This window comes from Cyclopterus lumpus, chromosome 24 (assembly GCF_009769545.1).
Source record: "Cyclopterus lumpus isolate fCycLum1 chromosome 24, fCycLum1.pri, whole genome shotgun sequence".
Taxonomy (NCBI): Eukaryota; Metazoa; Chordata; class Actinopteri; order Perciformes; family Cyclopteridae; genus Cyclopterus; species Cyclopterus lumpus.
In genome coordinates, this window is record NC_046989.1 from 10,431,833 (window position 1) to 10,446,698 (window position 14,866).

The 14,866-nt window shown below is 40.5% G+C and overlaps 2 protein-coding genes across 2 annotated transcripts in view; one reads left to right on the top strand and one right to left on the bottom strand.

Annotated features, from left to right (window-relative positions):
• The first annotated feature begins 279 nt into the window (after nucleotides 1-279).
• On the top strand, nucleotides 280-1,218 carry tmem121ab (transmembrane protein 121Ab). The gene is given in 3 exon segments (XM_034527996.1): nucleotides 280-828; nucleotides 830-887; nucleotides 890-1,218. Coding segments are annotated over 3 exon segments (936 nt in total).
• An 11,213-nt stretch (nucleotides 1,219-12,431) lies between these two features.
• Nucleotides 12,432-14,866, bottom strand: part of slc24a4b (solute carrier family 24 member 4b) — a 28,833-nt gene continuing 26,398 nt past the window's right edge. The window contains 4 exon segments of the mRNA XM_034527663.1: nucleotides 12,432-13,022; nucleotides 13,800-13,865; nucleotides 14,008-14,120; nucleotides 14,680-14,794. Coding sequence (XP_034383554.1) covers nucleotides 12,873-13,022; nucleotides 13,800-13,865; nucleotides 14,008-14,120; nucleotides 14,680-14,794 — 444 coding nt within the window. The 3' untranslated portion in view covers nucleotides 12,432-12,872.

Here is a 14,866-nt window from a genome sequence, read left to right on the forward strand (position 1 = left end):
CGCATCTCTCCACTGACTCCACATTCTGCTCTGCTTCCACATTGCAATAACCGTCCTCCTCTATGGACTATTAGTGGAGCGAATTAGAGTATGGTTCTAATATTAGACACACAAGTCAGACATTTGCACCTCTGCACACCAGAGCTGTCAGACCACCTGAAATAAATGTAAATAATTCTCCAACCGTTTGGAGAGGACATCGTGCCGTATTTACCATCTGGACTATTTTTGCTTTTAAAAGCTGGGAACTGGGAGTGTGTGCCAGCAGGGGCCCTCGCCATGGTGTTGCCACCCCCAGACAAACGCCACGTGTGCCTGACCACCATCGTCATCATGACCAGCATGGCCTTCATGGACGCCTACCTGGTGGAGCAGAACCAGGGTCCCAGAAAGATTGGTGTGTGTATTATAGTGTTGGTAGGGGATGTATGCTTCCTCATAGTGCTGCGATATGTGGCAGTGTGGGTCGGTGCCGAGGTGCGCACCGCCCGGCGAGGATACGCCATGATCCTCTGGTTTCTATACATCTTTGTCCTGGAGATCAAGCTCTACTTCGTCTTCCAGAATTGCAAGGCAGACAGGAAGAGTCTGGAGACGGTGGCCCGGAAGGCTTTGACGTTGTTATTATCTGTATGTGTACCAGGCTTATACTTGGTTCTAGTGGCTCTGGATAGTATGGAATATGTGAGAACTTTCCGGAAGAAGGAGGACATGAGGAGTCGTCTATTCTGGGTGGCTCTGGACCTGCTGGACCTGCTGGATATCCAAGCCAACCTGTGGGAGCCCCAGCACACAGGCCTGCCCATCTGGGCCGAGGGCCTGATGTTCTTTCTACTGCTACATCCTGCTGCTCATCCTGCCCTGCGTGTCGCTCAGTGAAATCAGCATGCAGGGGAGCACATGTCGCCCCAGAAGATGATGCTGTACCCAGTTCTGAGCTTGGTCACCATAAACGTGGTAACCATCCTCATACGAGGTGTCAACATGGTGCTGTTTCAGGACAGCCGTGTTTCTACCATCTTTGTTGGAAAGAACGTGGTTGCGATCGCCACCAAGGCGTCCACCTTCCTGGAGTACCGCAGACAGGTGAAGGAGTTCCCCCACCCGCAGAACGCCATGGCACTAGAGCTGCAGCAGAACAGCCACACGCAGCCACTGCCCAACGCCACTAGTTTACCACATGAACCTTCGCCGGTACAGGATGTCATTGACACATGACCGCCAGTGGTGGAATGGGCACCATTAGAAACGGACTGCTTTTTATGAACACGCCAGCAGTGGAGGTAGATAGAGAAATCAGCTGCATGACAGGATGTTATTCTGTACTTGACAAGCCCACAAAAACTGCTATGAAACCATAAAAGAGATTTTCAGCATCACCTGCCTGTCAGAACATACAGTAAACCTACACTTGACTCTGAGTGCTGCGTGCAGACTTTGAACTCAAGTCAAAGGTTTTTATGGTGCCATTGTGTTTTTAATTGTTTCAAAAGTTTTAAAAGTTCAAACTTTTATGAGAGACAATCTCCACATGCAAAGCCCGGTGACATTATGTTGTGTAAAACAGACAGTTGGTCCCCCCTCAGTGATCGTCTTGTATTTTTTAAAAGGTCACTTTTGTGGCATTTCCTTTGAATTCCAGTACCAAAGGACGCACCATTCAGTGTGAAGCTGAGATGGAGAGGAAATGCAGAGAGTGACAAGGGTGAGTCATGGGCGGCTATCTGTGCTGTGCTAGAGCAAGGTTGGTGGCAGATGAATGCTTTTTCCTTCTGAGTTTGGTTCTGCTGAGAAAAGAGCTCTGTGAAAGCTGCTGCCTCGGTCAGTGTGACACTTTATGGCCAAAGGTCTGATTAAAGCACCAGAGCTCAGCACTATACCCCCAACTGCAGGCATCTGAGCGTGGGTTTTATTGTGTGCGTGTGTGTGTGTGTGTGTGTGTGTGTGTGTGTGTGTGTGTGTGTACACTAGTCTGTAGAGTATGTGTGCCTGCAAGCGTACATGTTCATGGCCACCACAGCAGGTTTGGGTTATTTCAAATCGTTTTGGAACAGATGTGAGTGGTTGATTGCGTGTGACAAATGAGATGGAATATGTAGTGATGTCAGAAAAAAAATAGTATGATGGGGTAAGATAATTATGTTTTGTTTCCTGTACTGTACATTCCTCTAAAACTAGCTGAAGCCTTGGACATCGGAGAATGCAGAGTCCAGAAAACGCCTCACTGAAGAGATAAAAAGACAAAAGATAAAGCATAAATACTATAATATACAGAAAAGGACTTGGTCTGATGTTATTCAGTTTATTATTATTATGATATTATTATCCTTATTATTATGTACTTTACTGGTTGGAGGCCAATGATGTTTTAATAAAAGTATGTATAAAAGAATAATGACGAGCGCTTGGTTTCTTTTTACGAATTGTTCGTTATTATTAAGTATATATAATTTGTAGCCAAATTAAAGATTCTCTATACGACATTCAGAGCATTAATTTAGCAGAAAGCAACTAGTTGCTATGTAAAGATAAAGTAGAGTAGAGAATAAAGTAACGTTTCTTTGTGTGTTGTAGCAGCTTCTCTACTTTGTTGACAGAGCCACGCAAAGGTGATAAAAATGTATCAACCTTCTTCTTCAATTTGTTTTTCCCTTTTTCTTCCCAGCACTCTTTATCATTTTCTCATTTGTTGTTGTGTTCCATTAACACTAATCTTCTCTGCACCAACACCCTACAAGTGATGAAATTGAACTTTTACAACTGATGAATTGCCTCCATGTTTCCATACAGAGTTTTAATAACTGACCTAACGTTGTGGTGAGAGAAGGAGAGGTTGACTAAGGTTAGGCTGCTGCTCTCAGCGTACAGAGGTACTTAACTGGCGGCTGCAGAGTGACAAAGAGACAGGGTGAGTCGGTTTTCTTTATCCTTGTCAAGCAAAATATAGAGCCTTTTAAAAAAGATCATTCTGATTTCATTCATGGGTCTTAAAATAGTTCAATGCTGTCTATTTGAACCATTGGAGGCAAAATCAGACTGGACTGCAAAGACCAGAACAGACTTCAGTCATATTATAATTCACAAAGGTACATATTGTATGACTGCATTACATTTTTATCATTGAAGCTATTATTAATTTAACGTATCCTCATTTGTAGGGGTAAAATTACACTACAGACGTCAGAAGGTGTGCTCTCTCTTCAGCCAAATATCCTCAGCAAAGCAAAGACGTCTATTCATAGACAGCTTCATTTTATTTTAGTTGGCAAATTGCTTCAAGACCCAAGTTACAGTATATTTGCAAAATGCACAGAGAGGAAGATTCAAAACCTTGTTCAGAAAGTTACAGTACTGCAAGAAACTAAGTATGCACAAGGAAGTGTTTTCTTTTTCCACAACTGTGATATGGTTGCTTCAAGCTCATCAAACACCAAACTGTTTAAACTGGCTGAGCAGGATCACTTTGGGGGCTTACAGTATCTGCACAAACTGCCAGCCTCCTCTCTTGGAATCTCTACTGTACAAATATATAAATTGTTCTTGTTAAGTATTTCTGAGGCATATCTCTCTGGGCACATCCAGTTCATCCTGGTTGTCGGTTATCACTTCTGCTCCTGTTTTACAGTAACTCTGCACCATGAGGCCTAATAACTGACGTGAAAAAAATATATATATATGAGTCACTCTTCTGATTTGCAGTGGATTTCCTACTGTTGAATTCTTCATGGCTTTATATGTTTGTTCATATGTTTGTTTATATGTTACATTTGATCTATATTATAGTTCAATGTATGTATTTATTCATGTATATATACATTGCCATTACTAAAGTAAACAGTTGAGAATGATAAGAGATTAGATTATTATTTCCAAGATAAGTCCTATTCAGGATCATTCCGGTTCATAGTTTTTTGTCCAGGATTCCTGACGGTAATAATACTTTTGTAAAAGAAAGGACGGTGATAACAGGAGAGAAATATCTAAAAGGTATTTTTTCACATACGGATGTAGTCCTGTAGCATCCTATTCTAGCTGCTGTGTTTGGATTATGTGACTACACGTCATTCTTTGCACTACTTCATGTAAACTATGACCTGCTGCTCATTTGGTATAAAACCAGCATCACACAAGACAGTCCATTGTGTTAACATCCATCATAGCTTACAGACAACTGGTTCCACCTTGACCAACTAACCGTGGTCCAGGTGCATGTTTTTCCTGTGCAATTAAGAATTATTACTGATATTTCTATCGGAATCACTTTCAGTTATACTTTCAAATAAAGTGGTTCAGATTGTGTTGGGGCTTATTTGCAAACCAGTTTGATCATCTGAAAACATTAGTTTTTTGGTTGTAGAAATGTTGCCATATTATCATATATTAGCGATTCACTTACATTAGTAGTTCTCATGACCAATAGAAACAATAGACAAGACTACAAAATAATACCCAACTACCTTGAGATTTGACAAAAGTGTAAGGTCAGTCCTCAAAACCCTGAACATCACTGTTGCATCATTACATAATATGCTGTTGGACAAAAGGATGCCATCAGTTGCTGTTACCTTTTTCCCATCAATACACATTAATATTGCATTACACTGCTTACTGCCAATCATCCATTAGTTTTAGCATTACTCTCGGCCAGGGAGTTTTTAAGTCTTACACTGTGGGTCTAGAAGACCAAACATCAAACAGGAGAAGTATAAATTATGCCATGGTGCCAGGTGAGTAAGTGGTCAGGCAACATAAGCCCCTTTATTTTTAAAGGCTTAATTTGTTTACATTTGTCAGGTAAGTGGCATTAGAAGTTTGCCGAATTAGCTATTAGCAGTTTCTGAATTGCAATTGTCCAATGGATGAGCAGACCGCTATCACTGGATTACTTTGATACTGAAGAAAACTTAAAAAAACGTGATCATTCTCCAGCAAGTTCCAGAAGTACAAGGAGCATCTTTTTTTCTATGACATGATTTATAGACTTTCATATTTATGTGTGTAAACACACCTCTTACTTTAAAGCTAAAGTACATGCAAACTAGTTCAGGACCGACATGAATGTCTGGTGATATGTAACTCTGTGCACTGTAGCTTCACCCATTTCAACCTGAGCAGAGGTGTAATCAGTAAGAGTCACGTTGATTGAAAACACCTATGTGTGTGTGTACACATCATTTCCGATTTAAGAATTGATTTTACATTTCAGTACGGATTAAACGAATAAGACACAACTAACCAAGCTTTACAAATGATGGTAACGTTGTAATCTTTACCTTTGGAGAGAGCTATGCTAGCTGTTCCCCCTGCTTTCAATCTTCATGCCGTTACCTAAGCTAACCCCCGGCTAGCTCCCTCTCCAAGCTTAACACATGGACATGAAAGTGGTATGATATTGTCATTTAACTCTCGGTAGGAAAAAGCCAGATACCTTACCCCATGAGTTAGTGGAAACATTAACAGAGCTCAAATAGAGGTGACGATTGGATATAAATGTGTCAGGTGGACAGAAACAAGACTCCAATGAAAGCTAATGTTGCTCCATGGATCCAAATGTAACTGTTTAAAACCATAAGTATGCTTTACGTGTTAAAATGTCAATGTTGCATTTACAGGTTGTGGCGCTTCTCCTAAGTGGACAACATAAGTATTAAATGAAGCTTAACACAAGTAGTCTAACTTACATAAAATCAGGCGCAAACAAAACTATTTCCACACTGGCCATAGAATTGGGACACATAATACAGATTTCAATTGAAAAGAATGTAACATACTAAAAATGTAAAAAAAGATGTAGCTCTTTACACGAGATAAATGGGAAACAAGTAAAATTAGTGAAATATAATTAAATGAATACTGATTTGTTTTCCATATATAATAATTCAAAACATGCTATCAACAACTTAACTGTCAAGAAAGAAAGACGACAGAACAAACACAAAACTATTAGACCCAATAAATAGAAATTATTTAATTGTAATCATTTGCCAGCTTTATCTTTAAAATTCACTAATTGAGGGAAACATTTAATTTTAATTATGGATAACAATAGAATTAATTATGACCATGCTTTTCTACTGAATATCAAGCAGTGTATCTTGAGTGTGATTCTATATATCAGGCTACAATAAATGCAAACCCTGGACACTCTAACACAAATGTGTTCTTGTAATGATGGATGTCTGTGGATTAGCTAAACAAAAGTCCATAGCACTTAGTGATGTATGGCACACTATCCTAACTATAAACCTTGATTAAAGGAGTCATTGCATGACTCCTTTAATCAAGGTTTTGAACCATTACTTGATTTATTTCCAGATGATCTTATCAAAACTATCAGTCTCCATTGCACCACAGTTACCTTCAACGGGGCTGAATGCTTAATATTCATAGATACCTAGATAAGAAGGTATTGTGTTATCTTCATGAAGTGTACAGGGTGTGCAGAATGGATTAATCACTTACACCACAATGCACAAGGGAACAGACTGTTGGGGGGCTGCCATAAACAGATAAGCATAAATGAAAGCTGAGCTGAGTGGGGCATCCTGGGCTGAACGTCCTGCGGTTAGTTTGTGAAAACAGGTGACCGTCCTCAGAGCTTATGACTTGATTTCTGTGCTATTTTAAAAGTGACCCACAGGTTACAGCTCTGATAATGTCATTGTCCTCATCATTATTCAGTTTATTTTAATTCTAGTTATAAAGTTGGCAAACGGTTTAAATACCAGGGAAAGGTCACATGGGGGTAATGGAGTACGGTATATAACACTTACGGCGTGTGGGACTGTAAGCTTACAGACTTTAAATCGACTGAGCCAGTTGGAATTTGACTGCTGAAAAAAAAAGGCACGTGAGACACATATTTGAAAAAGAGTACATGGGTGTAAATTCTAAGAAATCCAATAAAAAGAAGCAGCTTAACCAGATCATGGTTGAGAGTGCAGTTCACAAAATTGCCTTAAAAATTTTATTTATATGCTCTTTCGGTTTGAATGCTGTACTTTGAAAAGCATCATGAACTAAATTGTCAACAATCTAAAAAGAAAAACAAATTCTAGTTGTGGGTTCTGTTCCAGATGACCTATCTAATTAAAAATCCTATTGACATTTGTCATAAAATGAATTACTAAGAGTCCGGCCCAACGTTTTAATGTGAATCACTCATTTAGTGTAAAGTAATAGTGAATTATTATGTTATAATAAATTTATAAATGTTGACATTTTTGGAATCACTGTTTAAGTCCATGAACTATCGGGTCAATTTACATCTTAATGCACCTGAAGTTTCTTTTAGGGCAAAATCACTCTGTGGTTACACTGAACAGGTGAAACTGGCTTCATTTTTAAGGGGCTATAGTTAAACAGGATTGGGAACATCTGCTTTAACCAACACTATTTACCAGACCTTCGATTGTTCTTCGTCAGCTTGAATTGCTGTGAGCACCACAATGAAATTAATTGATGTCCATTGAAAACATTTGAGAGGCAGAAATATATAAAACGATATCTCAAAACCCCAAACTATCTCTCTGGATAAATACAAATACATGGTACATATTTGTTTTTGTCATTTGAACTAACTAGCACAGTCAGAGTTCACCAAGAAAGCCAAACAAAACCAGTAGTTAGGAAAACAGGGGCGACCCACAACAACATGTGTTCAGCAGCACAGGATGCCTTCATGAGGGACTGCAGCAAGCAGCAGCAACCCCAGTTTGCTCACCATCCATCATTGCAGCACAGCAATTTACCCAAACAGCAGAGTGGAGTCAGAAATGTACTGGCAAGGCACAAACAAGGAAAGAAAATGTCCCCATACTCTAACAGCGGGGGGCGGTGAGTGAATAGATAAACAACTTTCCAAAGCAGGATTACGGTGCTGTATGTGTGGAGGCCAGGATGCTCGGGCCTCGTCTCTAAATGCGACACAACAAATGGTGTAGGGGAACTAAGCCCGCGTTGACGGGAGACACGCAGTAGCTGCCCAAATGGGCTTGTTAGGGGGCAGAGAAGGAACTCATCAGTGCACAACATCATGGCTGACAGGGAAGCTTGTTAACTGCAGCACGGTAGCCAAGAGGGGGGGTCATTAGGGAGAAGCACCAGTAGCCTGCTTGTGCCATGTTGGTCTCACCAGATGGCTGACTGTCTGCTGGCTGATGAAAAACGTGGACATCCATCATTAACAAATGATGTGCAGTGTGTTTTATGTGTAGTGAATCATATAAAACACATTAATTCCACTTGTGGTTTGACTTTGCCACATTTTGATATTTGAAACTTTATCAGAGACTCCCAGAGGCTTATTTACTTGGGTAAAGGAGCTCCATTTTCATTTCATACATAGCCCTGACAAAGTTTCTCTGTGGCACTGGAACATGAGTCCTGTTGCAACATTGCCCCCTGCTGGTGCTAAAAACAAAAAACATCTATATTGACGGAGGCGAGATGCTATCAAAACATGAATTTTCCCATCACTCGCCTCTCAAAGGATTCTTCACATGTTGCCTGCCGTCACCATAAATAACAAATAGTTTGCAATCACCCTGTCAGTGCTCTTCAACTTGATTATCACACAAAACAAGTTTCCATTAAGGACCAATACATTATTATTCATCATTCACTCGGAGAAATACAAGCTGTTGCAACAACTTCTAAATCCTGAGTGGGACTCTTTCATTTCAGGGGCGTTTTAACCAAACAGCAGATGGTTTATTGGTTATATAATCTCATTCATATCCCCCAAATTAAAAGTATTCTTCCAATGTATTACTTTAAGCATTGGCCGAGTGTGAATTTATGAGTGGGATTGGAAGATGCTGGAACTTTAATTAAAAATCAGCGAGTTTTTGTACTGAAGGAAAGCGCAGCAAGCAGCATGAAACAAGAAAGGATGCAATCAAACACGGTGATATGGCCAGAATATATTAGAGTTTCTGAGGAGACATATACTTTTCTTGAAAAGGGCTTAAATTGTTGCTGGTGCAACAGAGTAGCCGTGAGGAGTACATGGAACTCATTAACTTTACCTTAAGGTTCATTTCACCATAAAATATTACACATTTTATACTGCTCGGATCAAAACTGAAAGCTGCACCGTGTCATTTGGCTTTGAGTCAGCATATCTGAAGTTTTCCTCCAGTGTAGTAACTTTAATTAATTCTTAGTCATGAATTAGAATATATTACAGAAATGCAGCATTGTTCTACAATCAGAAATTAGTAAGAGGAAGGAGCATTACCAACACAACAAATTGTACTTAAGGGAGACTACACCTTACATACCATGTTCAGTTTATACATCATGTGGAATACTTTACAGCGTGTCCGTTTCATGAGGCCTTCTGTGGCTCTGGAAGGAGCTTTCTAAAGTCTAAAGTTAAGTTGCATTATGGTAAGTGTAGACACCATTGTTTTTGGACAAGGAACTCAGTCAGGGCATCTGCTGCTTCAATTTTAACCAGTCAAGTTTCTCTCAGGATCCCAAACTTTAAAAGTGTAATTTTGTATTGCGTGCATAATTACTTTTAAATAAGTACTCCAGTGTTAAACACTTTAAATATCAAAAGAAAAAATACTCGTGCATCAGAAAATCTGAAATAGTGGGATGGGATTAAATACTCACTTCCTCCATTGATTTCATTTAAAATATGGGGTAAAAACATTAGTACATGCTGGGAAAAACTGCATGTACAAATGGCTTCATTTAATTTATGCATTTCTCAAACAATCCAAGAACATGAGACAAATGTACATGAATTATTTTTTCCATTTTATTTTTTTTCTTCACATTATTGCTTTACAGTAAAATGCATTGGTTGGATATGTCCAGTATAGCAAGACAATACATTCATATAAGTTACACAGATGTCCTCAGTAATGTTTTATAGTAACTAACTTTACATTAAATATATTTTTTTTAATCATGTATTATTTCTTGACAAACAACTCCCACATCACATTGAGCTCACAGTGCATCAGGTCGCATTCAATCAAGAAATACATACCGGTCCTCTCTTGTGTTCAATTGCCATTTCTAAAGTGTGTGTTCTAAGTATGTGCGCATATTTTGTACACAGGATTTCATACAATCTGGATTTATGCAGAGTAATGACAAATATGGCATCTGATTTCAACACCTTTTTTTTTTTCCCACACTTTCAAAAAGGGTGACTTGTTCACAAAGATGCGAGTCAGACAACCGATGAGAACGCGTGTCAAGATGACAAAAAGAGGAGCAGTGTTGTTCACCACTCAAACCTGGCAACCAGAATGTGACCACACAGAACACACAAATTAAACCTCAACACTGCACATTCTGAATCAACGTACAGCCTTCCCCACAAAAAGCATTTTTTTTAAAAACAACCAAAAAACAAGTCCTGTATGTCCAAAGACCCACTGAAAGGGTTTAGGGGGAGGAAAGGTGGTGTACACGGATGTCAGTGGGTGTGTGGAGGAGTCTGTAGGCCCTGTGTGGTCACCTCCTGACATTAAAGTCTGCTCTCAATGTCTTTTGAAAAGTGTCAACGGCCCCAGGGCGGTGGAGGCAAGCCATCCATTCATCCATGCATTCCCTGCTGCCCCTCTGCTCAGGGTTGGTGGAGAGTTAATGCCCTTTTGCAAGTGGGGACAAGAGGGGAGAAAGAGAGGGCGGGTGGAGCGGATGTGTAGACCTTCCCTCAAAGCCACACTTCCAGAAAAGTCCACCTTTTTGATATCAGTTTTTCGGCCGTTGCAAACCCACACACACACACACACACACACACACACACACACACACACACGTGAGCTCACACATCAAGTACTACGATACAAACCGACATCACATCTCCACAGGATCCCCCGTCTTTATATGGCAGCCTTGAAGGGGCCTTCCGTCACATAGAATTCTGTAAATTGAGATTGCATATACAAGTGCCTACTGCCAACAGCGTGGCAGAGGAATATTTATCAACACTTAAAACCCTCCATGCGCTCTTTAGTCTCTGCATCTCACTTGTGGACTCCTCACGGGCCTTTTTGCATGATGTCAAGATGTCTGGATTGCAGTATAGCTCGTAGCTGCCGATTTTTGTAAAGTGAGTTGGCCGGTTTTCCCAGAAGCCCTCAGTCTTTTGCTGTGCTGTGGAAGAGCTGCATTTAATGCCCTAGCATGCACTGCAGACAGGCGGGTGTGCTCATGGTGTTAACGAGGTTCCAATCCGTTCGAGAGTTGAGCCCGTTATGGGAAACGTAGCGTGGGCCCATACGGAGAGTGTGCACACACACACACACACACACACATTGTTCTCTCACACAGTCACATATACACTGAAAATACACACGCACAAAAAAGGAAGCACTAGTTGATTCAGAATGAGAGGACGGCTGTTAAAGTGCAATATCTACATGTAACTCAAAATCAAGAGACCATCAACCATCGCCATCTGCTGGAGTTGTCCATCTCTGAGTTTCCCTGATAACCGTCAGCTGTGGTTGGCACCCCTGCCCTGTGTAGAGGGGCTGTGGTACCCCTACTGGCCAGGGGAGTGTTTATAGCAGACAGTCAGTGTTGAGAACCGTCTGGTTTCTTTGCATTTTCTTGAAAACCACCATCTCCACGCTGCTGCTGTCTAAAGATGACAACAAGTCACCTGATGACAGCTGCATCGCACAGGTCTGGAGCCAGTTTTTTTTCTAAAGTTGTGCAGAGGGAAAAGTGGACTGACCCATCGCTGAAAGAAAACGATGCTGGAGTAGAGTTGCCACCACCAGCCAGATACCCCTCCGAGTGGTAAAATCTCCTTACAGCAACAAAGCAAGAAAAGCATTTCCATGTGCAATTTGTTTCAGTGAAAAAAACAGGCAATGTCCTATGTTTGCAACAAGCTCTCTGTATTTCATACGAGACAAAACCTTGGTTGAAAAAATTAATAGAAAAAAAAAAAAGAGAAGTGTTTTACATGTTTACATTGTGCAGTGCTGCAGATGCATAACACCCTCACAGTCATCCGATCTGGACTGTGGTACAACTTGACACAAAGTGTCCTGACAGTCTTTTTTTTTCTTCCTTTTTCTTTTTTTAGAAAACACAGCAGAATTGATCAAGCAGGTGAGGGTGGAAGAGAGGGAGTTAAGTGAAGAGCTAACAGTATCTGCTCCCTGATGCCAAAGGCCATGCTAGGGGAGTGGGGTCCAGGCTGGAGGAGGGGAGCTGCCAAGGACAAAGCCCTCCTCCATGGGGTCGAGAGGGAAAAGGGAGTGTACTTCTTTCTTTGGGTGCTGGGGTAACTAATTCTTTCAGGCGTGAGTTCATGGAGAGTTCTCTCTATGTGGGGGTTTTGTTTGTTTGGTTTGATAGATAGAGATATATATATATATATATATATATATATATATATATATATATATATATATATATATTTATTTATTTTTTTCCCCCCCCTCAGTCACAAACTCTGGTTTGGTTTGTGAATAGGCTTTGGAAATTGAGTGGAAATCTACAATGTGAAAAGACACAACAATCAACAGGGGCACTTATGATTCTGGAGGTCCCCAACATCTAAAGGCATGCTAGATGGGTAGAAAGTTAACAGGCGCACAGAATAACTAAAGACTTTACTGCAATAACAGGCAATGCCTAAAATTAGAATTAAGGACCGGCACTATGTGACAAGAGGACAAATTAGAGACAAATAATGAAGTCCACTCTTACAGCGTGTACTGCCTCTTGAGGAAATAAGATTCATATTTGGGACGAGAAGGATTGCAATAAAGAGCGCAAGAGAGAACAAAAAGAGTCTGCAGATAGGTCCAGTAATTTTGAAAAAAAAAAGTTGGGGTTGCTATGGGAGCATTGAGGTTTTGGTATCAGAGGCATGCTGCTGTGCTCTAATCCTCAAAGCACATGGGCAGGTTGACAAAGGTGAAGACGTTGTACTCGATCATGACGGAGATACAGAGGAAGATGGCGTACAACACCAGGACATACATGCCTAGCTTCACGTCCAGCCTCCATTTATTCAGGTGGATCCCCAGCACCTGCACACATACAAATACATCAGAGAGGGTTGTGCCGGATGTTGCGTCTTCCAAATTAAAATCTTAATGCAGTGTTTTGAGTTATGTGATAAAATGGATCAAAACAAAATTGAATGCCTCTCCCGATTTTGAATGGACCCGTATCGTACTGAATAGCATGTAACTGCACAGCCAATACACATACAAACTTCACCCTAAAACTAATCCGCAAGAAGCATTTTCCTACAGCAGTGTGCCCATATTTCTGTTGATTTTGTGTTTGAGATGCCACGGTCAAAAAAGCATGGATGAACTGAAATTACTGTAGTAATTAATAAATTTTAAAAGAAAATCAAACTAAATGTTTTTTTTCTTAATAGGAGTTACATTTGTTTTCTAACTGTGTACCAAATGTTTGTTTGACGCCACCTTGTGGAGGAGTTTATTGCAATTCAGAGTTCTGGTCTGACATTTGTTGTTACGGGTAATTTTGGTTTATTTTTTTCCCCAGTAAGAGTTTCACATTCCACTTAATTATTGAATGCAGTATGAATATCCAAATCGGTTTAGTCCCCAAAAAAGTATTCATTACCTAATTTGCACCAGAGGATCTTTCATAGAAAGGATAACACTACCACACTGAATTTTAACATTTGAGTCAGTGATGTAGGAGCCAAACGGGGATGTTATTTATCGATGTGAAATTAGTGGAGATTACTACTTTATACAATTAGAAAAAACAATTGTTGGGGAACATTTGGGAGCACTGCAGCATAAACATCATTAGCTATTGCTCACCGTGAGGCCCACAGAGCCCAGCAAAAGCACCACCGAGTACACCAGGCCGCGACTGTTGATCATCACCTGCAACACACAAGAGAGGACAACCATTCAGCTGCAGCGCCTCAAAGATAAGGAGGGACTGGATGTTGTTGGTTATGCCAACAGGTACAAAGATACCGAAATGACAAGGCCTGATCTCTTGTGAAGTAAGCGAGCTCCTTACCTCAGATCCATAGCTGACACACATGGTCTGTATCGCCCAGGGAACCCCGAGTCCCACGAGAATATCAAATACATTACTGCCAATAGTGTTGGACACGGCCATGTCTCCCAAACCTGCAACAAAACCAAAAGGAGCAATTTAAAAAAATGAAACTAAGAACGGATATAAAAGATTTTCATAGGGACTTTCATGTTGAATAAACCATTTGTCAAAGTCTTTGCTGTTCTATACTTTGATATTCTCGAGGGCCCTAACCTTATTCAGCTGACGCAGGGCTAAAGCGCACCATTTCCTTTTGTTCCTGTGCTTAGAGTTATGGACAGTACTCCAATAATGTTGCACTGGGTTTGTAAATGCTAACAAAGTCTGTAAGATTGATCACTTATTGCTAAAATGCACACGTGCATGATAATGCCATCTGCACTAACATTGCTTACAATAAATACGGAGATCTCAATATCTAGTAACAGTTCTCTATCCATGTTCTGTCACCTTAAGAAAAGGAACATCCCAGAAAGCACTTTCACCACAAAGGTACTGGAGGACTAGTGATATAATGCGTCCCAGGTAATATCCACATCTGGCTCTCCACCTTGTAATTTATAATAACTGTAATAATAAATTACATCGATGGAATTGCAATCTAAAACCGTTTCAGAAGCAGCAGTCTACCTTGCCGAGCCACAATGAGGCTGGCTATGCAGTCTGGGACGCTGGTGCCTGCTGCCAGGAAAGTGATGCCCATGATGACGTCGGGAATTCCCAGAGTGTAGCCGATTATAGTCACCTGAGAGAAATGTACAGAGTGCCCGAGCTCAAACATTACATCAACCATAACCCCAAATACTAATTTGTAATA